Source organism: Pempheris klunzingeri, chromosome 1 (assembly GCF_042242105.1).
Source record: "Pempheris klunzingeri isolate RE-2024b chromosome 1, fPemKlu1.hap1, whole genome shotgun sequence".
Classification (NCBI taxonomy): Eukaryota; Metazoa; Chordata; class Actinopteri; order Acropomatiformes; family Pempheridae; genus Pempheris; species Pempheris klunzingeri.
The window spans coordinates 29,563,847-29,589,932 of NC_092012.1; the positions used below are offsets into that span (position 1 = coordinate 29,563,847).

The 26,086-nt window shown below is 40.7% G+C and overlaps 1 protein-coding gene across 2 annotated transcripts in view; it reads left to right on the plus strand.

Annotated features, from left to right (window-relative positions):
• The first annotated feature begins 980 nt into the window (after nt 1-980).
• arnt2 (aryl-hydrocarbon receptor nuclear translocator 2) overlaps nt 981-26,086 on the plus strand; it is a 57,521-nt gene continuing 32,415 nt past the window's right edge. Inside the window, exons 1-7 of one of the 2 annotated variants that reach the window (XM_070837009.1) lie at nt 981-1,258; nt 8,110-8,221; nt 13,411-13,458; nt 15,963-16,013; nt 17,436-17,649; nt 19,019-19,232; nt 24,144-24,246. In XM_070837009.1, coding sequence (XP_070693110.1) covers nt 1,228-1,258; nt 8,110-8,221; nt 13,411-13,458; nt 15,963-16,013; nt 17,436-17,649; nt 19,019-19,232; nt 24,144-24,246 — 773 coding nt within the window. In that variant the 5' untranslated portion in view covers nt 981-1,227. The remainder of the gene's footprint in view (nt 1,259-8,109; nt 8,222-13,410; nt 13,459-15,962; nt 16,014-17,435; nt 17,650-19,018; nt 19,233-24,143; nt 24,247-26,086) is intronic. The other variant, XM_070837090.1, reaches the window with a different exon arrangement.

A 26,086-nucleotide genomic window follows, 5' to 3' on the forward strand; every position in this document is an offset into this window, starting at 1 on the left:
ATGCTGTATAGATCAATTTTAAGCCATTTATGAATTCCTCTGGCAGGTGTTTATCCTCCGCATGGACACTTGCCTTTGTAGCTCTTTAGTATTTCTGGAGGATGCTCTACTGGACCACTACAAGAAAAAAAAAAGTACCAGGCAGAGACATTTCGCACAACCTGGCAACACAAGTGGTTCTTATTCATGTCTTATTAAATCATTTACTAACACTAACAAAGACCAGGGGTGGACAGCAACCAACATTTACTATAACTGAATAAAACTATTGCCCTCAGAGGATACATTGCACTTTTTCTTCAACCCCATTTATTTGGCAGCTAAGGCTGTGAGTTACCTGCTCATATTAGGATTTTTACATACAACACATGCGATCAACCTCTAAAACTCACTGTTACAGAATAAACCACACAGAAACAGCTCAAGCTGACAGCAGCCTCAACCTGTCCCAGCATTAAAACACTGCTTACAAGTTAATGCATCAATAATAATGCGTAAATGAAAATATAACAATAAGTGAATTCTGCATAATGAGCACTTTTACTTTTGATTCTTGAAGTAAATGATCTGAATGCCTCTTCCACGGGAAATAAATCAATTACTTGCAACTTATAACTGACTTGCATGTATGTGCAACATGTTTTAATGTGCAGGCAGTGTTTGCACAGAAGTTTATTAGAACAGAGGATCCTGCTGGATGACTCTGAGACACACTGCTGCACCAGCAGTGCTTCACAACTGCATATGTTTAGGTGGGAGGGGGCAGTGGACCATACTTATTATTATACACTGAAAGCATCTGAACGCAAACAAGTTAACAAACAAGCCAACCAAACTTAATTCACTGTGCAGCATTACATTCCAAACGCCACGCATCTACATCCCACTCCTCACTGCGCCAGTCACAGTGTATAACATTAATTTATTCAAGCAAGCCGAAAATCTCGCGGTGCTTCCATTCAGACATTTTGCATTTTATTAAGTCTGGTCTTGGGGAAATTTTTTTCATTAAACACACGCAGTACTTATACACAGATATATTCCGTTTTTTTTTTACTCGTTTGGATCCAGACTAGTTTTCCTCCGCGCTGACGGATGTGAGGCGGTCGGACCGAGCATTGCGTGCCAATCCCGCGGAGTTTCGACCGTCTCTCGCTGGGGCTCTGTAGCCGTATTGTGCGTCATCTCCATCGTTGCCGTTTTGTTATTTTTCCCCACTGAGGAAACATGGCAACCCCCGCCGCGGTCAACCCGTCCGGTAAGTCAGCACTGAGTGATAACCGAGTGTTAGCTAATGTTGTGTAGGATATAGAAAAGGAGGCTGGTTTTGTTTGGGCTGTTGCCGGAGAGGGCTGAAGCGCCGACAGGCCGCCGAAGCCTGGCTCCAGCATCCACATCCCCCTTCCCCCACTGAACCGCCGCTCACAACGCCGCTATTCTTCACGGCTTTACGGCCAACTTATGTAGCCGAATGCTAAAACCACCTCCTCGTTGTGAAATGATGCTTTAAATGTCCCTTTTTGACACCGTATTCACGCTCCTGTTTGTCTAGCTAGCGTTAAGCTAATGCATTTCGTTTCGCGTTGCTCTCCTCAGTGTGATACAAAAGGTTGTTTTGCATATCGTTGCCCTGCAGCGTTGCCCTTCATATGTTATGTGTTACATCGGAGGCATTTTAACATTTAAACTGTCCTAAAATGTAAGCAGACCGGCTACTTATATCCTCTGTTCCTCGCCTGTTGATTCCGTAATGCACAGAAAGGTTTAGGTATGTTGGCCGTGGTATGTACCGCTTTCACGGACACAGCGAATTGCTATTTAAAAAGCTGCCAATTTAAGGACATTGTGGCATTTCATTATTGGCTTGTGTTGCAAAGCATATTCACGATTCCTTTAAAATTATTCTGCAGTCAAGCCACTGTGGGACCAAGCAATGCTGATTTGAATAATGACTAAACTTTCAGAGCCAATGCCCCTGCCGTTGACTCAGTCATTTCCCTCGGAGAGCATTATAGGAATCGAGTGGATCATTAATAACAGTTTAGCGATTGCATTGGAATATGTGGCCTCAGGTGGCTCACAGGTTCGCCGATATATGGGGATTTGATGTTAATATGTAACACGTCTTTTGTGAACCTCTGCGCTTTACATGCGTTTCCGGGTAAACAAAGACAGTGTAAATTGTTAAATGTTTAAATAGAGTCTGGCGTGATGTTGTTGAGGCTGCTTCTGGCCATGCTCACTGGAACAGATCTGATCAGCAATCTTATTTAACTTCTAAATGAATGCAGCTCAATCCAGTCACCATTTATTTATCTTGCCTATAGATTAGACCAAGTAACTACAAACAGGTCCTGTAACCATCTCGCTCTCATCGCTGTGCTTCTGATGAGCCTGATAACTATGCAGTGTTCATAGAATATAGCCAATCATTTTAATATAACCTGAGTCAGCTGTCTTGGCAATTACTTGAAGGAATGCCAGTTGAATTAAGTAGTTGTGCCCAATGTTCTGTAGCAATTTCATGTCGCTGATTGTGGATATGCCTTCAAGTTGTTATTATAATTCAGCATTGCTAGAAAAATCTGACTGGCAGCTTTTGGTTCTAAGTCTCACCAAATAGTTCTGAACCCGTATTTGGGTAAAAGGAAATAACATAAAACGATCTACCCAAGTGGGGAGAGGCAAAGTAATTACTCTTGTGTAGAGGACGGTCTCTGAGCTTCTGAGACCTCCATATGAAAACAGGTCAACCATACTCTACCTCGTGCTCGGTGTCACTTCATTGGCAATGTAAATGAAAAAGGAATATAAATAAAGAATTGGCTGGCTATTAGCACCTTTGCTGCATACAGAGTGTCGAGACGAGGTGCTGGTAGAATGAACAATGAACAGATGAGAAAATAACCCTGTCGGATCAAAGAAGGGTACTGTGAGAAGACAAACTAAATTCTCCCTCTCTGTATTGTTTAAAGAAAAGGCTGTCTGTCAGTCATTGCAGATGAGGGTCACATATCTCGTATGGAAGCAGCACCAAACCCTGCAGGCCAGGGACAGACCTATTGCTTCATTATCCCATGCATGTAATGCTTGTTGTAATGTAATGACCCACTCAGATGTTTGGCGGAAGCGTGCAGTGAGAGCTACGTGCAGCTCCTCTATCCGGTGATGACACCCAGTTAGAATTAAGTCATGCCTAATGCTGCTGCTGCTGCTGCTGCTGTAGCCAGAGGAGGACAAAGTTAGGCCGCTGATCTGTGATCAGCCTTACCGTATTCCTTGGCGTGGCAGTATGGTCAGGTGTGGTGACCTCAGACCAGATACCCGGGGATGTGGGAATGCTGTGTCACTGCCGGATTATCTCCAGCTTGGCCGTCACCCAGATCCAATTGGTGTAAGAGCATGTGAAACATGACAAGTGAAATGATCTAATGAGGGTTGCGTGTTTAGAGAGGTGATTCCAGGGCCATTAAGTACACAGATCAGACTGCAGTATGTAAAGAAAACTAAACTCAGGATAATCTGCAGCAAGATTAAACGGATCACAGAAACAAAACAGGACCACAACAGTGTAAAACAGGTTTTTATAGACAGTTCAGTGAACAGGTAAATACAGTAGGGACTTCCTATTATTATTATTATTTTTTAAATCTTTCTAGTTCTTGTATTTATTATGTATAATTGCATTAGTTTGCATGATTGTTTTAGTTCTAGTCTTTTCTAGAAACTACTTTGAATATATATGTCTGTTGTGAATGAATTGTCCTCCTTGAAAGGTAAATGTCCTGAGGCAGTTTGATAGACTTGGTGGTTGGGGAAAAGACTGGAGGGAAGAAAGAAAAGGATGACAGAGAATAGGAACAAGCTTGTGCAAGAGAGAGCAGTGATTGAGAAGGAGAAAGTATAAAACATTCCCCCTGGTCTCCCAACAGGCTCATTAATGCGTTTGACCTCGGGCTTTTAAGCTTTGGTTGTCTGAAAGTATATGTCACTGACTTAAAACCAGGCTTCTGATGGACTAGCTGTGTGTCTTTAAGAGGCTTCACCAAATAAAACCTGCAATACTTGCCATGCATATAAAGGAATGCATATTGTCAGCTTGTTCAGTAATAGCAAGCTGGGAGACTGTTGGCTCTGGTGCTCCGTGCTACTACTGACAGCAATTAGAAGTATCAATATGATGATCAGTCATTATACGTTAATATGTCAGCATTGCAGTAATTAATCAGAGTGGCACATGGAGGAAAACATAAACCATAAGAGTTTTTACAATATGGGACAAGGAGAGGCTCATAGTGTAGTCAGTCACAGCCAGGTGAGCAAATGTCACCACACAAGCAGCTGGACACATTTTACCCAATGCTGTCCACACTGAGGTGAAGTTGGAAAAGTTTCATATTGAGCTGCATTCAACTGTCAACATTACAGCTGGTCTGTTTGTGAGAGTGAGCATTGGATTTAAATCCACCAGGCGACCACAAACGGGACGTGTGAATAAGCCACCGTCTGCTAACAGCCTTCAACGGTGCTTGGAAGTAGACAGTAGGCTAAATGTTGATTCCACCCTGTAATGACTATTAAAATAATGACACCAGATTGGTTCCCCATCAGCTTCACCTTCACTGTGCAGTTCTGTCTGCCCTCAGAAGAAAAAAACAGTTATTGCATGTCTTAAAACACTGGGTATGTTGTTTTTCAGTTGGCACAGATTTTCCATGCGGCATCAAAATAACAGCACAACACAGACAACAAAGTGAAGTCATACAATATTTCAGTGTTCAGTGCAGGGTAGCATAGATCTGCCAGGGAAAAGCTAAGTTCCGTTTGAGGCACTCCCTTTAATCTTGCCTGTATACAGCCTTGACACAATCAATGTGCTGTTGATTTGTAATGTATTGCTGTAATATCACCCACACTGTGATAAAACACCCGAACAGGTTCAGCACAGTGAAACAGACTGCAGGCTGCTGTATGGCATCTTCACACATCATCTGCAAGTATTCTAAAACCATTACCAACTGCTAAAAACAGACACATCCTGGTATTTCTGTACAGTGGGGGCTACTAACTGACACCAGTGATTCCGGTGCCAAGTTGCAGTATTTACACTAAAGCAGTGTATTTCCACCAGCCAAACTTTATAAATATAATGTGTTACATGGTGTTCAAAAACATTGCCCAAATAAAAATCTGAGACATTTATAGTAGCATTTAGAATCTGGCTAATGGTGTGGTGCCAACTTCCAAAAGTTTCAGAGAGAGAGAATATGTTTGTGAGGTATCATTTTGAGAGGGATTTGATCTACTGGTTCAGGGATTTTATTTAATCGTGATTGTGGAGTGTTGTGATTAAAGGGAATCATTTATTCATTTACAAGCCCTTTACATTTACGTGTCCTCACCTGTGCTGTTAAATTTGGAGATGGAGGACGAGGAGAAATGAAATGAAACCTAAACCTCTCTCTTTTGGAGGTAAAAACAATTGTTTTGAATTGACACGTGAACTTGATACTTTAAAGATTTAGTGTGAAGTTTTTTGGGGACATTTTACGGTGGTGAAATAAGGATGGGAAGAGACGGGATGACACGCCACAGTTAAACTTTGGCTAGGAATGGCACAACCACCACAATGTTGAAAATATTTAACACTTTAGAGGAAGAATAAAAGAGGGGGACTATGATAAATTAGTATTCATGAATGTTTTTTTTTCCACGAATAAGTATACTTCCACATAACACGAGTTAGCTGAACCGTCAACAGAGGAGCACAGTACATTGGATCAGACTTGGAAGTTGTAGTCCAGTTTTCGTTTTACTTGTCAATACCCAGTTTGTCACACAGCATTACTGGGGACACATGGATCATTTTGGCTATTTGCTGACCAGTGGGGCTCCCTTCAAAAGCCAGTTTATTTTTTATGCCCCAGGTGAGCGCTTTGAATGGTGCACCGTGGGTTGTGCATTAGTCATGTAATAGAGTGCCTATTTAGACTGTTAGGAGAAAGGCTGCAGTGTGTGTGTGCTGTGCCTGCCAGGCTGAGTGACCACACAGATTGCCAGATGAAGCTGTCTTTTAATCAGATTACGCTAGTTTAGAGCCTTGTGTTACTCATACCCACTTCATGAATGAGTGATGGAAGACTGCAGATTGAGTGTGTGTTTCTGTGGAAGCAAAGCCTGTGGAGGGAATGCACACTGTATCAAATATTAACTGTGTTACTTGGTGTACTGGGGCATACCAGAGGGTTTGTTTGGCCTATCCATTGCATGTAGCTGAATGAGTGAGTGAGCGAATAGAGCGGAGAGATGGAGAGGAAAATAGCAAGGCCAACAGAATGGATTTGTGGGTGAGCGAGGAGGACAGTAATGCAGTGGCAGTGAGGGAGAAAGAGGGGTAAATATGAGAGGAAGATGGAGGCTGAATTTGCATGTAGCATAATTCCTCTCAGCCATAATTGCACACAGCACAGTGGCTTCATATTGAGTGGAACAGCAAGCATGTTGTTTACTGGCTTCATCACAAAGTATAAGCTTGAACTGACTGAAGGGCCTGTGCAGGAACATGTGTGTATTTCTGAAATATAATGAGTAAGATTTTATCCATTCTGCTAACTAGATCCTCAGGCTACACTATGAGGTCTGTCTGTGATGATCTCTACAGATCCCAGTCCTCCTGTGGAATATGCTACTGATAACGGGCTAAAATACACCAGAACCAGAGGGTTTATAAGGCTTATTTTTCATCAGTGTAACTATATTTTTTACCACTTTGAGGTGTGAAGTAGAATCATGTCTGTTGTGTCAATCGCCAAACAGTTTTCTTAATTTTTAGTTGGTCGTGTTTCGTAGAAAAATGCCAATGTTTGGTGAATATATCTTGCTTCAGTTTGTCTCATATGATACATAATAAGTTGAATATCTTTGGGATATGAACTGTTGTTTGGGCAAAACATGCAATTTGATGATGTAGGCTAATAAAGCAAATATGTTCTGGCTATTTTTGTGAATTAATTGATTAATCCACAAAGAATTCAACAGATTAAACAATAATTGTTTGTTACAGCCATAGCCTGTACATTTGCTTGTAGGGAATGTACATGTATAATCATCTGGGTTGATCTGGAAAATTGGCATTGGAGCTTTATCAAGATTATTCACAGATTTTAGCTATTACATATTTTTATTACACTCTTGCACACGTATTTAAATAAACAGGACAGTGTTTTTAGGTGGCGTTAGCGACATTATTCTTTTTGGCCTTTATCCATTTATCTTATTGCAGTTTGTTTGTTTTCAGGTGGTTGAACGAGGTCGTTGTGTTGCTTTGTGGTGAAGACAGGTTTGATCGGCCGTTGCTGGCTGTTTGTTTAGGAAGCGCTTTTTCTATGAGCGGAACATTCATTTGAAATGTCAGTATCGCAGCCATTGTGTTTATGTTTATTTCATTATGGGAAGCCAAAATTATGACAAGGATATATCAGAATCAGAATCAGAATTCCTTTAATAATCCCCAGGGGGAAATTGCTTTTTGTTACACACAGCTCCAAAAGAATAAGAATAAACTTCAAACAAAAAAGTAAAAATATAAATATATAAAGTATATATAAAAAATTATGTATAATAAAAAATTAATTATTAAACTAATAATAATAATTTATAACATGTACACTCAGAGTAAGGCGTTATACTATATAATACTAATAATACTACTACCACTACTACTACTACCAACAACAATATATAACAACATGTACACTCAGAGTGAGGAGTTGTTTAGATTATATAATATATAATAATATATATATTTATATTGGATTAATCGTGCAGCCCCAGTCTCGCACTGTGCAAGACAACATGAAAATTGACTGTACAATTCACTGAAGACATGAGAACTGTAAACAGTGATATCTCTAAATGTCATTTCCATTGACTGGCACTGGTGATGTAAAGCCAGCCTTTGTTTATTGCACAGTACCTGTCAATATGGAACATAGTGTTCCATACATAGTGGAATCCTTTTCTAACGCACTGTAAGTTTACTGGTAGCCCTGTGGGACAGATACCCCTGCTAACCGTCCGCTGGTTTGCCGTCTGTGTTGTATCTTCCAGAGATGGGCAGTGAGTTGCCAGGGACAGTTGCGATGCCGGGAGCAGTTGGGGCCGGCCAGGTGAGGATGGGCGGAACCGTGCCAGGTCGCGGGGGCAAGAGGAGATCAGGAGGGTGAGTATATTCACTGCTGACCTGCTGTGGAAAACAACCACTACAGATACAACTACTTTGTAAAAGTTGAAAACATTTTTATAGAATGGTCTGAAAATAACACCCAAGAGTCCTCAGAAGCTGATAGAGATTTGTGAGTTATTTTCTTTCTCCATCCTGTTGTGATTAAAATATTTGGCAACAAAAATGTTCCCTTTACTACGCTTGATGTAACTGCTAACCTGCCTGTTCAAAGACCATCAGATTCCATATTCTAGTTCTTGAAAACGAGCTTCTAAAAGCTTTGTAGACACTAATGTTAGATAACAAGCATCCTAGTGCAGGTTATTTATTAATGATCCTCAGTAATCACAGACTGTTTAATGGGCTAACAGTTCTTCTGTTTTTAATTTGATTTGGTTTTTTTCAGGGCAGGTGCTAAGAGACAAAAATATCCCCTTAGGAAAAATAGAATGCAATATCAAGAATCTCTCATACCATATACACCATGTATAGACAGTATATATATATAATGTATAAAATCTTCGCTGGAGGCCTGTAAATCATATTTTTGGCTGGACTGCAGTACAGTGGAGCCAACCTTAGAAAGTCTGTCCCAGACTGAATGAGTGAGTGAATTACTGAGTGATGAAGTTACACCGTTGGTCGATTGAGTGTTAGAGTTTCACCACTCTCTCAAATTAAACAGGTTCAAACTGTGCTGAACCCAGGCCCTGTTCAGACCTGCTGTTAACATTCGTTTTGGGTGATCACAAGTGGATAGCTCTGAGTACGTCTGTTTACACCTGGCATTTAAAATGGTCTCCAAACGCATCCCAAGTCTCTGCTGCTAAAAGAATTTGGCAAATCTGTGGACCATCTCTGAATGTGGTCTGAGTGATCAGATCTCAGTGTGTCCTCAATGTGTCCTGGGTGCATTCACACATGCACTTAGACCTGTCCACTTGTCTGAGCTGTCTGAACAGGGCCTCAGTAATAGTAAATGTGAGTCATGTAAAAACCTCCTGTGTGTTATCCATGCATTCAATAATTCAATAATTTCATTCAATCTGATTTTCATTTTTATTGGCTTTAAAAAACAAACATGATGTGTGTTTTCACCTTGAAATGGCACATCTGATAAACGAGCATTTTTGAATTTGAAAATTAATGTAAAATTGAATACATTTATTTTATCAGAGATACTAACCAGGTTCATCAGTGATGACAGACTGTAGCCTGTTTTGAGATTAGAAAACCGAAACTATAAAACAAATCAATTTTATTTGATTTCATACGTCAATATAAAAAACAGGAAATCATAAATGAAAAAAAAAAGATAATGGCCTTTTTTTGTCAATGGAAAAATAAAGTGGCTTTGTTTCAGACCGAAAGCTTTTAGGAAGTGATCTGAAAACGTGAAGTGATCTTATTAATGGAACCCTATTTGACATGTAAATGGCATTTTCAGATTCTACATTAGGGTGGAAGCAATAAAGGAATGAGGTGGACGAAGAGGGGGGCTGCTTTAGACTATTCCTGTGTGTTTGTGTGTGTATGGGGGGGCTGTACATGAGTAAATCTAATCCTCAGGGGCCTAAGCAACACATTTAACCCATGCACATGGGTCTACATACACAGAGATAAATAATACAGACCTGGATCTAGACAATATGGCGAATGAATATGGCACAGGGAGGCAACAGGGACTGCTCTATGCCATTGTTGCTTTATTTATTAAGTGTGTGTGTGTGTGTGTGTGTGTGTGTGTGTGTGTGTGTGTGTGTGTGTGTGTGTGTTTGTGTGTGTGTGTGTGAGAGTGAGTGAGCCAGGTTGTAGTTGAGTAGAAAGATCCTAAGACAACAACAGACACACAGTTCCCATGGTGCATGAAGCTGTCAGATAGATCATGCATACAAACTGAGAAGTGACAGGGCAGCCAAGGTGTGGGGGAAGGGCATTTGGTTAACTCACTATACGGTGTGTTAACATGCACTTAAGTAACCAGGTTTAAATCTGCCTTCTCCAATAAGCTGATTTGTTAACTGCATTGTAAACGAGAAACTCTGTTTCCATCATCTGGGTAGGTGGTTAATGAAACCAAAGTAACAGCTTAGCCAAGACATCATTACGCAGAATCATGTGTCTTTGTATTTGACCTCTTAACATTCTACCCTACCCATCCCTAACCCTAATGCTCATAACATGTATGTATGAGGCTTTATTTGATCATAACCCACCCATGGCCATTGGATTTGTAAGAACTTACTTCATTCAAAGCCCAACTGAAACTGAAGATAACACATAGTAGCCCTTTGAAGGCAAAGTAAGTTAGTTTCCACTGTTGAACATTTGACTATATTTGTTAAATTCAGACACTTAAGCACTGTGAGGAAAAGCTCTGACTATCTGTATATCCTCTCTTTGCTCTCACACACATACACACACAGATACACCGATACAAACTCGTGACCGTTTTTGGCACAGCTCCGCTTTGTTTGTTCTCACTGCAGTGTGAGTCTGCTCTGACACAGATACACACAGCAAAACGAATACAGTTTTTATAGAAAAAGAAAGCCATGCTTCCAAAAAAAGGCCATGCGTAGGGGAGAAATCTGATTGTGCTTTGCATGGTTGAACCAGGAACAAAACATTTCAGCACTGTAATGAAATAAAATCAGACATTTACAAACAAAAAGTGTTTTAAAGATGGTGAGTAAAATCTTAATATTCAGTTCTAAAACTTAAAGGTATTTTGAAAACATCCAGTCCTTTATTTTTGACAAACTGCTAAAGATTGCATTCTTCATTGGTTTTTGATGGGACATAAATTAGCGTGTCACTCACATAGTGATGCTGTATCTTGTGCTTATCACTGATCTGTCCCAGTGGCAGCGTATAAATGCAGAACAACAAGGGGCCAAGTATGGAGCCATGGGGAACAGCTCAGGTTCGAGGGCAACAGAACACAAGGCATCGCTAATGATTACTGAGAAAGTTCTGTTTGATAAAGTTTTAAACCAGTCTCAAGCAGTGTGCCTGGTGCCAACCCACTTTTCAAGGTGGTCCAGTCGAAAAGAATGATCAACAGTATTAAATGCAGAGCTCAAATGGAAAAGACAATCAGCAGCATCAGTTGAAAGTAAGGGTTGTTTGTCACTTTGATTAGAGCAGTGTGGATTCTATGACATGCATGGAAATCAGATTGGAATTTGTCAAAAATATCATAAAATATCATAAAAGAAATATACTCTTTGTAAACAGTCATCTGTAAAATGCTTCATTAAAATGGTAATTTAGAAATCTGTCTAGATTTCTTCAAATCCAAAGGCTTCTTGAGAAGTGGGTGTGCTACTGCATGTCTTAAGGAGAGAGGGAAGCCAGCCATCATACAGATAAACTAGTTTTAAAAACCTCCTTACGAAAGACTCAGTGAAGGCTTTAGTTTGGTGTAATTTAAAGTGCACATTGGATGCACCTCAAAGGGATTAAGCAAGGCGTGGAGGAGGGTCATTGATGACATGAGCAGTCTGGTGTTCAGTCTGTGACAGAGATTTGGGGATTGGGGATTGCGAGCCATAGTGGAGGCTTCAGTTTGTTGGCCAGTAGGAGAGTTCATTATGGATACAATGGTTTTAAAAATGAATTCTTTGGTTATGGCATAGTGATGTTGAAGAAAAAGGAGGATTTGTCTTCTTTTATTTCCTTTTGATAAATTCACATTTGTTCTTTCAGATTTTGATGATGTAACACCACCAAACTTTCCAGTTGCAGTAATACATACTGAAGATGTAAATTCCATCATATTTTGAAACTGTGATATAGAACAGACACATACACATAGAGGATTGTATCCATTTTGCCCACCCCCAGCAATGAGCCAAGCACAGAACAACATGTAGTAAAAGGTATTTACTCCGATGACATGTTGGAGATGTGCTGATTCTAACAAACAGTAATAAGCGTCTGCCATCTGCAGGCCATCATCTAACTGCACACTGTTGCTGTTTCTGCTTCTAGCAGTTCTCCCTGCAATAACCAAAATTCACTGACTGTCCAACTAGTAGAGAATATGTCCTGATTTAATTCAAAAATAGCACCGCTTACAAAGCTTCACTAATCCAAAAGCCTTCCACTTGTTTGCTGATGAGCTTCTAATGTGAGGCAGGATCAGGAAATGTTCGGTTATCAGTAAACGGTGAGGTTGATAGATGGAAGTATGAGCTGTAATGTAGAGGTGAAACTGAACTCAAACCATCGACATTCAGTGACAGGTTACAACAGCACTGCTACCAAGCAGGACCACAACAACGCTGGTCAGCGCAGTGTGCTGCTGCAAGGTTGCAGTACAGATCCATCAGGTAAGCACAGAACAACTAAGACAGGCTATATACTACACGACAGAAGACAAATGCCATAAGATGTGGGCGCCGTTGTAGATGTCTGATTCAAACAAGCACAATGGGAATTTCTTTGTAACCTCTGAACCCTTCAACAACAAGTGGCTCTATAACAGTAATCCAACCTGATGGTCTCTCTGAACAACTCCGTGTTAATAATGATTTGTCTACATGAACACAATGTATGCAGAGGCACAAGCAGGGTGTGCATCGCTCCGCTGCATGTCACGCTGCTCTGCCTTTTACTTCCATCACCCTCAGACTGTTTCCATTACAGTCAGGTTTGCAATTTATTGGATGAGACTGTGTTTGTAAAATTTTGCAGCACACCATGCTGTTATGCTGTGAAATTCCTTCCCTATTCCTTACTCCTTCCTTATTTTGCTGATTTCCTGTCTAGACTATTGCATGCCTCCTCTCTAACTGCTGGGTTGAGATGCACTAACGTTGGCTTTTTAATCCATCACCGTGCTCTTGCCACAGATGGTAGATTTCAAACTTTGTGTCTCAGTGGTTTGATCCCGGTCGTATGGCAACGAAGTGGCTCATCACGTGTGCCTGTGGTGACATGTAGAGATGGAAGCATTAGCTCTGTAATGAGGAGCCATCCACTGCGTTGTCACTCTGTAGCAGCATAAAGCAAATGAGAAAGATCTCTAAACTGATGTGTGCTGTGTACTGCTGTTTTAAGTTATCATGTGGATATACATATTAGATGTCTTTTTTTTTTTAATAATCTGACAGCACAGGGAATTTAGAGAGGGCGGTTTGCTCTCAGTAGTAACCGTAATTCCTGTGGTTGTTTTTCAGAATGGACTTTGATGATGAAGACGGAGAGGGACCAAGCAAATTTTCAAGGTGAGACTACCGAGAGCAGATAGCTGCGGTCCTGTTTGAAATGTTTTAGAACTAGTCCACAAAGTCACACACAGTTTCTGTTTCAGGGTATCTGCAGGGTATCTGCAGAAGTAGCTGGATGTCATTTTTCTCTGCACTCTTTTGAATTAAAAAATGGTCCGTAGCACTTAACCAAACTGGAGCATCAGTTTTCCTTTTTTTAAAGATTGGTCTTGGATCTATTTCAGCTACCATTAAAAAAAGATCTTCAAAAATCCAAATGACCCTTTTAGAACCTGCAGATACCCCATGTCTCTACGATTGACTGAACACCTCATGCCTTACTTTTTATTTCCCTCCATCTAATACACAGTGCTGTGTTTTCTTCTTTTGAAAGAGGGACTCAAATGTTCCTCTGTCACTGCATCTTAACCGTCCTGTCACGTTCAATTTGTCTCAACTTGTTTTCCTTTTGTTCTGTCTCATACTGTGTAGTGTGTAAGTCTGTAGGATGTACAGTAAGTGCTGTTTTTCTGAGCTGACATCACAGCACTGGATTTGTTTCTGCTAAGTTGAGTGTTGACAGTGTGGAGGAGGAGCTGCTCTCTGCTGAACACAGGAGGAACTGCACTCTCTGTTATGGACACTAGCATTACATGTATGATTTATTTGGCTCCAGGAAAACTTCATATTGATGCGGTGAACGGGTTTGCCTGTGTACATACAGTATGTACATATGTTATTCCCATAAAATGGATAATTTACTGCTGCCTCCCATAGCCAGGAGCTTAAGCTCACCCTGCCTCTCAGTGTGTGGCATCGAGCGATTCACAGCAGCCAGGACTACATTTGGAAAAGAAGGAGCTGACCTAATCAACAGTGTTTTGGGGGTGTTTGGTGGCAGGGGCTGTGGTGCACTTTATAGGCTGCAACATCAGCACAGTATGAAGACAGCTGAGAGGGACAAGTGGTGATTCTCCCACACAGACACAGTGTGAAAACTCTGGGCTGTACATCAGCAGGGTATCATAGATTACAGTGTCTCTGGATTCTAACCTTGGTTCAGTTGTTTTCCTAATTGTAATATCCGCCTTTATTTAATCTACACTTTGACTCCATCCTTTTGTTCAACTAGTGACCCTGTACTTCATGTAATGATTGGGTTAAAGGAACATATTGTTGCAGCCTGGGTCTTATATATTATTCTGCTAGAACTGGTTTAAGTATGAAAGCAAATAATAGCTATAATAATTTTGATCTTTCAAAAAACTGAATACTTCCTTGACTAATTGTAATGGTTAAATGCAAACATTATATATATATATATATTTTTTTGACTTTGATAACCATCTATTTGAATTCGTGTTCTTTGAATTCTTCTCCTACAATTTTTAAGTCAGTCATTTCAAATGGTGTAAATTCAAAAACAGGACTTTAAGTTTGGCAAAAGCATACCAGCTTTTTTCAGGAGCTTTTCAGCATCTCACAGCCGTCATCAGCATGTGGGGTTTGCTCATTTGTCCTGTGTAGGGTTCACTAATTTAGACTTAGTTGCCTAATAGTAGCTTAAATTCACTGAGTCAAATTCTGATGCGATTCTGATTAAATCCGGACACCGAAAGACAATCGAATCTAACTTGAACACCTGGACAACCAGGAATAAGCAATCGCCCTCGTTACATTGTGTCGTTCATGGAACACAAGCATCTCAAATACACGAGGAAAAAGTGTCCTTTGTAGCCTGGATGTTCAAGTTAGATTTGTGTGTCTTTGATTTTAGCAACCTGACTTTTTGATTTAATTTGAGAAAGTCACGTCCAGTTTTAGAACATGAGACACAAACATTTTCTGTGTGAATGTACGAATGCAAACAAGCAAAACAAAAAAAAAAATTTTTTTTCGTGGTTAAGTTTTACAAGTTTTACAAGTCTAGTAGAGCAGCAACATGAGACAATCAGACAGGCTATAAACAAACCTAGTTTGTTGAAACCGTTGTGGCTGTTTGAACCACTTCCCCAAATGTCCATTATGCTAATATTGGCCATTACAATGTAAAACATGGGTATACCTCAGTGTTTTCTGCTGTTGCTGCCTCACTCACCTTACTTTTGCAGCCTTGAGTACTAGAGTTTACTGTTGTAGAGTCCAGTGATGTCACCTCATCCCAAGGTATGAGCAGTGGAACTTAGTAGTAGTTAAGGTAGTTAAACAAAACAAACATGAATGACAGCCACAGCTCAGAGAGTAAATCCAAGTATGTAACAAAAACACAGTTTTGTAAGCTGGCCTTACTCAGAGGAGCACTGAACACTTTTATCACAGCACCAGGGACACCAGCCATTAGCGAGATGTTTTGTCCAGTTTTGTCCATGCTGTTCCCATCAATCTTTGAACCATTGACTCTCATGCATTTTTACATGACATCCATTGCATGTGACGACTATGGATAGTAAAGCTGCAACATGATGCTTTTCATCTGTAAGTATGCACATTTCGTTACATGCTGTGTCCTCTCTTCTCTGTAGGTATGATGATGATGATCAGATTCCTGGTGGGGATAAGGAGAGATACGCCAGGTAGGCCTAGCCAGCTGAGGCCGTAGAGGATGTTCCATTGACTCAGGGATCAACAGACTGTACAACCTGTACACTTTACACCTGTTCTGATCCGAGTAAATTGAAATGCTCACAATTGGTGCCAGAGGAATCAGGATAGGGTTTATAAATCCATACATTAGGTCAGTATTGCTATATTGGAAATCATTTATTAGCGTGTTAATGTTGACCATCAATAGAAAGGTTCTTTTTTTGGTTAGTATGTTCTATATGAGATGTCTGGCCGCAGAAACCATTCCACTGTGGTGAGGGAGTAGTTTACTCAACAGGTGTAAAGATGTCAGTACTGTTGGGCGATAGAATTGATTGGTAAATTTGTACTAACCACAAGTTAGACCAGATTAGGAACAGATTAGGAACATCCCACGTTCCAAAATGGGCTCAGCAGAGCTGGTTGAGACAGGACAACTCACCAGATAATGTTGCTTCTGTATCGAATGTTTGCTAGAGAGGAGAGTTGATCATTCTGTGTTGACTCATTAAACAGCAGCTTGACAGTCCCAACAACCTTAAACATAAAAAGCTGTATTTGGCCAAATGGGGAACCAAGGACTTCAGGGGCGTAATGATGCTTTGGCTACTTAAAGCCCCTTTTGGATTCAAAGTGGGTGAGGCAGTTCTGAAAAAAAGAATGATGGCGTATATTGTTAATTCTGAGAAAAATCTGGAAAACATGGAAAGTACCACGTGCTCAGTTTATCACCAGAGGCATCACCATCCAGTGGAAACCACTCTGTGTCAAACAGCAATTAGACACACCCCCTGGAACAAACAGTGAGGCACTCAGGTTGGCGTTGGCAGCTTCAGTGTATGTATTTGTATGTACAGTATATGTGTTTATAGTGAGGGGTTTGCAAGGGTTTTTTTTCTCAGACAGAGGCAAATAGATGCAATCTTTTCATAAAGGTGCAGTAGGAGGCAGTAGGAACATTTCTTAGCCTTTGTATGCCCCCCCCGCCTCTCTCCTCTGCAGGAAATTCCCCTCAATCAAAATACAATGTCTCATAAAAGACCTTGCTAACGCTTAATTCTACCCCAGATGAAAACTTGGATCTCAAAAAAGAAAAAAAAACAAAAGATAGGAGTTGACAAGCAATTTTATTTAACTACACAGCATTATATATTCCTACACAGAAATGATCCTCAGAGGTTATTACAGATTCCAGACAAATTCCTGTCACTTCCAAAGAGTGAGATGTAAAAGGAAAACTCCTCTAACATTTCACTTTAGACAAAAGCAGATCATAGGTTACAGTCGAGGGCCTTTGACAAAGCCTGTGCTAAAGCATAGCTGTCGATCAGTTGTACAGCCAGGCGTGGCTAGTGGTTCCCAATCTGTACCTTTCCAGGCATCTAACTGCCCTTTTCTCCTCTCCGTTTTAGAGAGAATCACAGTGAGATCGAGCGACGCCGGCGCAACAAAATGACCCAGTACATCACTGAGCTGTCAGACATGGTCCCTACCTGCAGTGCCCTGGCCCGAAAACCTGATAAGCTGACTATCCTGCGTATGGCTGTCTCCCATATGAAATCCATGAGGGGCACTGGCAACACATCCACTGATGGGGCCTACAAGCCCTCCTTTCTCACTGAACAGGTACTGTTCTGTCAAGGGACCCAGAGCACAGCATATAAATAAAACATATTCTTGCAGTTCTAAGTTTTAATAGTGAAAAATGTCCACATAGTTTCCATCGATCCCTCCAAAAACTGGGCGTAAAGGGATTGTACAAAGACTTGAAAGTTTGAAAAGTCATGTTTTCAAGATAAGGAAAATGCTCGAATTTGAATATTTCCGTTGAAAAGTGCTTGCTTTTCAAAATAATCGGGTGTTTCATCTACACAGTCACTAATATAAACCAAAAAACTTTAAATATATGAAATGAAACAATCCCATCGTCATATTTGTTTATGTGACAATGTGTATCGATTACTGTGGCTATACATTCTGTAAACTTAGTTTTTTGCTATCACATTTGTAGTAACAATTTAGATGTGTACAGTCTTAAATTTAGTCTTAAAAAGCTGTATGAACCTTGAGACTCTCTACTTGGAAGGATGCTCTAAAACCCCGATCATAACCAGGATACCAGTGTGCATGCAGAAGTACTCTGTGCCTCAGAATAAGAGCTCAGTTAAAACAGAAGTCGTACATATAAAAACCTTTAAAACTGCCTGTCACACTCTGCTCTCTGGATGATGTAAATCTTCGCTCGAGCTGCTTTCTTTTCATTTGTGTGTGTGTAACACTCCTCGATATGCAGTACACCTCTCTCAGGGGAACATCCCCGAATGGCCGGCGTACTCTACTTTTAATGAGCTAAAAGGAGACCTGCCTTCTGTGCAGTTATTGAACTAATGGTACATTAGGATAAAACTGCTGATGCACAACAAAAGCACAACAATAACGAGGCCACAAGCTCAGTGCAGTTCCATCTTTTTCCAAAGGGTGGCCTGGATTCAGTGTTGTTCCTGTTGAAAGTGGATTTTGCTTGCTGTGGAGCAGTCGGTGACCTAAGTGACCAAAGCTGCTTACAGCTTTTTTCCGCACATCCTGGGAATTTTCCAAGCAAATGGAACAATTTTGCAAAAAAGGGCAACCCGGAAAATGACTCCCTTGGCAGGTCACAACCTATTAATCTAGAAAGCGGTTAGAGACACACCCTGAGGCAAATCAGCACTGGATGTCCTCATTTGTCATGATTATACAGTGTCTTGACAATGGAATTCCATAGCCAGTGTGTAATTGTCAGATGACTCACAGCCTGTTTTGACTTCATTCAACAAGCCTTTTTTGCCTTTTTTAAGATGCTCAAGTTTTTGAGTTGAAGATAATGAAGGTGCAGCGCTCTTCCACTCTTGTTTGTAATTATGGCTGATTAGTGAATGCAATACAGCTGATTACAAAGCTACATTATAGCTCTTTCTTATGTCTGTGTGCTCATGTACCTCTCTTTCCCCTGTAGGAACTGAAACATCTGATCCTGGAGGCAGCGGACGGCTTCCTGTTTGTGGTTGCTGCAGATACGGGCCGGGTGATCTACGTGTCAGACTCTGTGACACCGGTGCTGAACCATCCCCAGTCAGAGTGGTTTGGCAGCACTCTGTATGAACAGGTCCACCCTGACGACGTGGACAAGCTGAGGGAACAGCTCAGCACTTCAGAAAACTCCATGACAGGTAACTCCAGGCCATGGAGCGACTTTTGGGAGAGACGTGTATACCGAGAACAACCTTCTCCAGATCAGAGAAAGACAGTTTGATTTTGGTGATGTGGTGATTGGTCCTAAAGAAGACCTACATGTTGAAAAGGTCCACCAACACCTTTTTTTAGGTCTTCTTTAAGATCAAAGTTAAATATCAGCATGAGATTTATGGCAAAGAGCTTAAAATATGAAACCAGTGGACCAAAGAGGTTCTTTGCTAGAGGAAGTACTGTTATGAAATGAATGTCTTCAACAGTCTTCATGCTCTGTGACCCAGTTGCAGCCACATAGTGTTTCCTACCTTTCTTAGTGGCAGCTCAGCTCTTTTTAGGTGAAAGCTGTTGAAGCTGAATCGAGTAGCTGTTAAACGTTATCCACAGTGACAGTGTTTTGAAGCAGTTTTGACATTCAACAGAGTTTTTAGTGGCAGCTTCCATTCTGTAACAAATGTAAGAATTCACAGTGGCTCAGAGAGGTGTGCTCCTGATGCAGCCCTCCATATATTTTACATTTTGTTGCTTTCAATCCTAACTTTTTTCTCTGATAAATTTAGTTAAGCATAATCTTCACAGGCAGCTTGTGAACTTGTTAACAATATACACTCAGCTGCCCGTTTCTTAGGTACACTTAACTAAAACTGATTGACTATAGTACAACTGTCCTGCCATAAATCCTCCCTTCACGAAGGCTGTAGTGTTCAAGTTTCGTTCTCTCTGTGTAAGGCAGCCCATAATGTAACTGACTCAGTCAACAGAAACATTATACTTCCTGTGTACGTCCCCAATAGCATCATGGGAAACGTAAATCCAAAACTTAGAGCATGGCTGCTCCCAAAATGCAAGTAATACAAATAATAATAGCAGTTACAAAATCCATTGATATTAACCATCCATTAGATATGAACTAATATGAATTTATGTCATGTTTCAAAACAAAACAAAACTATACCTGTATATCAGAACAGCAGAATAAGCAGCACTGCTCGTGAACTTCGCTGCGCTGTTTTTAGCTCAGACAGAGCGTCCATCAAGCTAGCAGCAACATGTGATGCAGGCTGTAAAGTTTCTCCAACCTCAGAATATTTCCACCCTGCTGATTTATTCCAAGAGAGGAGTAAATATCCTAAATATCGTCTCCTCTTGGCTGCTGGTCATGATCTGCCTGGTGTGAGTAACTGTAGCGGTGATACAGACGTGCCATGGGAATTTCAAAATAAAGGTGCATCTTAAAGATGACAATACTGACTGATGTTCTCACTTTGCATCAATGTTATTGGATCGTTGCTTATTGAATTGATACATTGATCCAGACTTATTGATCGTTACACCCTCACACTTGGCCTATAGATGTACAGTGTACATGTACCACATGTGGTCAGCCACTCTGCAATGTTGTGCCTTTGAGCTGAATCTGCTGGTACCTGGATACAGCTAATCTCACCTGGTTTAACAGCTTAATCTGATGCACCTAAAGCGTCCTGATGTTTAGTTTAGGACTAGGTGATTGTTCTACATAACCTAGACTGTTCGCTTCTCCTGCTGCTTGAGATTGTATTCCTGGGGAACAGCAGTTTTCCTCTCGCAGATTAGACAGAAACCTTTAAACTGTCTGCTCTACGCCGACCTTTCCGGTCCGGTCAGATAGAGACAGTGTGGTGTGAGGATCACTGTGGTAAATCAGAGTGATGTGGGTCCTTGCCCTGGGCCGCAGTTTGAGACCCATGGTCCAAGAAAAAATGGTATTATCAAACTTGAATGAAGTGCAGTAGCACATCACTGGAGTACCCCTTCGATGAAAAGACTAATATAAACTCAGCTAAGGTCACATCAGGGTTTTGAATTCATTCTTCCTCCTATCAAGTCATTGCTCCTCTTTGTGTAATCCCTCCCTCTTTATATTGTACCTTTCATGGCACATGATAATTCTAGATGCACAAGGGGGATGTCTTCTAAGGCACAGAGGGTGACAGGGTCATTCTCGTAGTGCTCACTAGAGGGCAACCTTGGCTTATTCTCTCCTCGTCTGCACTGTGGAGGCTCCACAGCATTTCAGTGGAGCCTCTGAGTTTGTGTTTGGAACTGTCAGTCTTTCCATCTGACCCCAGAGGCCCCCATGTAATCCACATAGCACAGTAATCTCCATATAGAGCAGTGACAGATGAAAATACACACACAAGCATGCACACATACACAAGCACATACTCAGACTTTGAAGTCCCAGCATTTCTCAGAGTTAGGTTTCGTTCAGTGGAACTAAAGCAGTATGTTTTGGAGGCTCTTTCTCCCTCGCCTGCTGCTCACTGTTTGAACTTTGTTTTGTGCCTTTTGCAGGACGGCATGCTTTTCCAGCTTGCTGACGTGGAGGGACTGAATAACATTAATCAGCCTGAAGTGGAACATGTGATTGTTTCCTGCGTACCAGTTGTTGCTGTCTGTAGTTCAGTGTGGGAATAATAAGTGATCCATTTACTGTTGTGGAATCTTTTTAATCCCTGTTAAAGAATAGGGTTGTGATCTGTGCGTTCCTTTAGTTAATACTTGATATTTGCTTTTAATATTTTTCAGAAAAATCTAAATAAGGACCGTTCTCATCTAGGTGGACAAAACTTTTGAAGAACAGTCTCGACTGCTATGACATGTTAAAACCTTAAATTGCATTGTTTTGGTGGGCGGGTTATGAGCAGATTCCTCACGGTCAGCCTAGGACAAAGGAAGTTGGGGGAAACCGTTAGCTGGCTGTGCTCAAAGTTAAAACACAACACTAATTAACACACTGTATCTTGTTGTTTAATCTGTTCATGAGCATAAAAATGATTTGTGGCTTTACTTGCGGGGGCTATTTCATTAGCGTGGGTTGCCAGATACAGTCAGTGAGCACAAGTTTTGGTGGTCTTTAAACATGCATGATGGTGCATTTTAATTGCAGCTGTGATGTTGTTCATGAATTTGTAATTAGATATTTTATTCAGCCCTAGAAGACAATATACAACTGTTCACAGGCTGAGTAGTGCAAACCACGACTAGTGCACTGATGCTGAGTTTATCATTAAGGAACAGTGCGGGTGTACAGTATACAGTGTCCAGAACAGTTGTTACAGACAGCATACATAGTCACGCAGGAGGAAAATAGCTGGAGTGACAGAGAATATCATGTGCTTGTTTCCTGTGTTCTCTCGGCTAATTGTTGGTGATGTAATGTGGTCTGCTCTGTGTTTACCATGGTCATCGCCTGTCTCTCTTTTATCTGCATCTGCTCCAAACAACCTCATCAAAGTTGTGTGTTTGCGTGTGAAGTTCCAGTCAGCTTCATATTTGTGAAATACGAAGAATTCCTTTTCCATCTGGAAAGCATCAGTCCAGTTCTAATGATGATGGTTACTGATCGTGCAGGTTATAGTAACAAAGTCAAACTATGTGGTCTCACCTTCCATTTCTCCTCTATCCTGCACATACTTGATACTTAAAGGGATACTTTGCTGTTTTTCAGCCCACTTTGTGTGCAGCTAGAGCTCCCTGCCTGTCAGCCAGCTGTTGTTTACTGGCTAAACGGCTGTTGTTTGATTGAGTACCTGAACATTTTAATTAAAAAAGCAAAATTATTACTGTTATTTTGCTATTAGTTGCTATCATTATTCAATCGAACAGCCCCAGAGCTGTTATATGACAATCAGAGAAATGTCGAGTGGGGGGCTCTCACTGCAGGCAACACTGAGGAAAGTTTAACATTGTTCATTTGCTTAAAGTGTCCCTGTAATTTACCCTCAAGCGTCCTTGAAGGACTTCCTTTGTGTCCCTTGACAAAATGAGACTCTAATTAAATTCAAAAGAAGAAGAAGTGTCAGTTATGAAATAAAAATACATCTTGAATATTTCACTCTGGCCACCTTTGTGGAAATGTGCTGACAGTTCTAAAATTGGAACACCAAATGAAGACTTGCAGGCTCATTCTGAACTCTCTGTGTTGTGGAGACCTCAGTGTTGTGCTGGACTAGATTTCCTCTGGCAGCTCCAGTGATCAGCTGTCTCTCTGGGCTTTTGTTGGAATTTTTCTCTTTTCGTGTCTGTCTCAATTCCAGTAAATAAAATTGTTGAGGAAATTACTGAGCGCTTAGTTAACACAAATGGCAGTTTGATGTTCGTCCCAGTCTGACAAATCAGGCCCCTCAGGGCCTTTTATTGCAAGTTCATGTGATTGATGTGATGTAATTTGATTAAATAGTGTAGACGAATATAGATGTGTAAAGGAACAACCTGACTGTTTCATATTATCTGAACAGGTGTGGGTACAGGGAAGCGTTTTGGAACTCCAGACAAATGAACTTTGGTGTACTAATTAAGTTGATGACAATATTATAAGATACTTGGGTTGTGGGTCCCCTGTTGTGACTTTACGGTGACTTTTTGTTTATATTAACTTGTCTTTTCCCCCTTGTTGTAAGGCTTCAGGGGGGTGTGGGTCAGTCGGTCATGTGGTCACAACAAAAGGCTAAGGGTTAAGTTTTATCATAAGATAAATGGTAAATATCCCAGCATTGTTATTTTGTTATACTAGTTCTAAATTCTGTTCCAGATTAAAAAAGACATTTTATAAATACCTGCAGATTAGTAATTTAAACTAGTAACTAAAGACAAGCTCCATATAAACAAATTCCACCTCCTGTTCATACTGTACTCTTCATATTAAAATACGCTCATCATATCAGGTACTAACGATCTGAAAATACATTCACCCTCCTGCAGGGTTGCTAATAAGAATACAGGTTACAAATAGAAAATAAGATGTAAACTAGTCTTCACTGGTGAACAGTTGCTGGTTTACTGGTTGATTTTATCTGTGCACTTCTGATGACTAATTTGAATTTGATCTGCTGTATGTTTGCTAACAGGCCGGATCCTGGACCTGAAGACTGGAACAGTGAAGAAGGAGGGACAGCAGTCCTCCATGAGGATGTGCATGGGCTCCCGACGCTCCTTCATCTGCCGCTTGAGGTGTGTGTGACTGTGTGACTAAATGTGTGTGTGTTTGTTTCTGTCTGTTGACTTGGTAGAAGTGTTTTTTTAACTTAGATGATAAAAAAGGCCAACATTGAGCCGTTCACTGTGTCGTGTTCGTTTTTTCCGAAAGAAAACGGGCAACTTCTCTCATTTAAGGTGTTTTAATATTTGTAAGAATAAAACATAAGCATGGCCATGGACTCAGTCTGTTCTCGGAAAACCACAGTCAGCAAGCTGCCAACAGATAGCAGAGTGAGCCCCGGGCTCTGTGTGAGGCATCAATTTGTCCATTCAGATATTGTGGATAGAATTGTGATTTGTTTTGACTAGGTGGGGGAGACCATGGTTTAGACTTAGCCCTCCCTTGTTGGTGCACAGGCTGCTCCCAGCCTCTTGGCATCACGACCTCCAACCCAGTAAAGCCCAACCTGGAAAAAATACCCTCCCTACTCTAGTCTCATGCATGATCATCTTTCAGTGCAACCTGTCCCTATTGTGTCTATCTTGTCTAACTTCTACGATAGTGGCATTCAGAGAGAGCATCTCTTGTCCTTGGAGCTCCCTTATATGGAGTTGCTAGTGTGGTGCATGGAAGCTGTGTGCCAGACTTCTCTCATGCTCTCATGTGTCTAACCCTTCAGAACCTGGGGTCAGTGCTTGTGTCCTGTCTTTAACATTATGAAGCTGGCCAACTCTATAGCAATACATTTAAGCAATATGTGTCTGTCCCTGTAAATACAAATCTGTGAATAAGGTACAAAATAGGGCATCATGAGTAATAACAATATGATCTCCACACATCATAAGGCACTTGGAAATAGTAACTCTATATTATACTATTATACTATACTATTATACTATATTCTTCACTGATACTATTATCTTCACTCTTGGAATAGTAACACTATTTCTCAATGATACTATATTTCCCACAACTGCCCTTTTTACCCAAGAAATCCTGAAATATTTAGGTCAGATATTAGTCCACTCACACATTCTAATAGCGTTTTTAAGTCCAGATAGATTTTGTTTGTCAGATTGGTTTAATTTGCCTTTGTAAGTGTTACAATTCCTTTGAATTCATGTATCTTTGTGAAGCTCACAGAAATGATGAGCATGCTCTACAGATGTAATTTTCGGCTAATTGCTAATTATAAATCATTGTGTTAGTAATATGTTTAGATAATGACTTGTTAAAATTAATTAGATGTGGCTAAACTGCAGCATGTTGAAAACAGATGGAGCCTCTGATATAAGGTCACGTCAGCTTTGTTACATTAAATGGGAATCTATTGACGTGCAAGCAAGCTGAAATGGTGCACAGTGGTAAACAACAGGGGTTTAAGTAATGGGACAGGCAGTCCACAGTAAGTAGCTCACAAAGTGACAGCCATTACACGTTTACAAAGACATGAATGGCAGTTTTCTTTCTTTCAGCAGCGGCCTACACAGGACATCCAAGTGGAATCCTGCTGAGCTGTTTCTAATTAGCTCCTACAGAAGCTTTTACAATGGTGTTTCATATGTGATTGATTGTGGTGTTCAGGCTGTTATTCCCACAATTAATCATAATGTGCAGGCCTGTGTAGAACTATCAGGATGAGTCACAGGCAGCTGACAAAACTAGATCGAAGATACTAACAGAGGTGAAAAGAAAGGTCGAGCAACAGGATTTAATAATACACTACAACATTAGAAAGATTACATTTATGATATGATTATACTGTACATAACAATATGACTATTGTAGGGATAACCAGCTCAAGGTGTCTGCCAATACCGAGTCGGATCTGATTCATGAAAATACTGGAGTTTTCCTTTAAAGGTCAAGTAG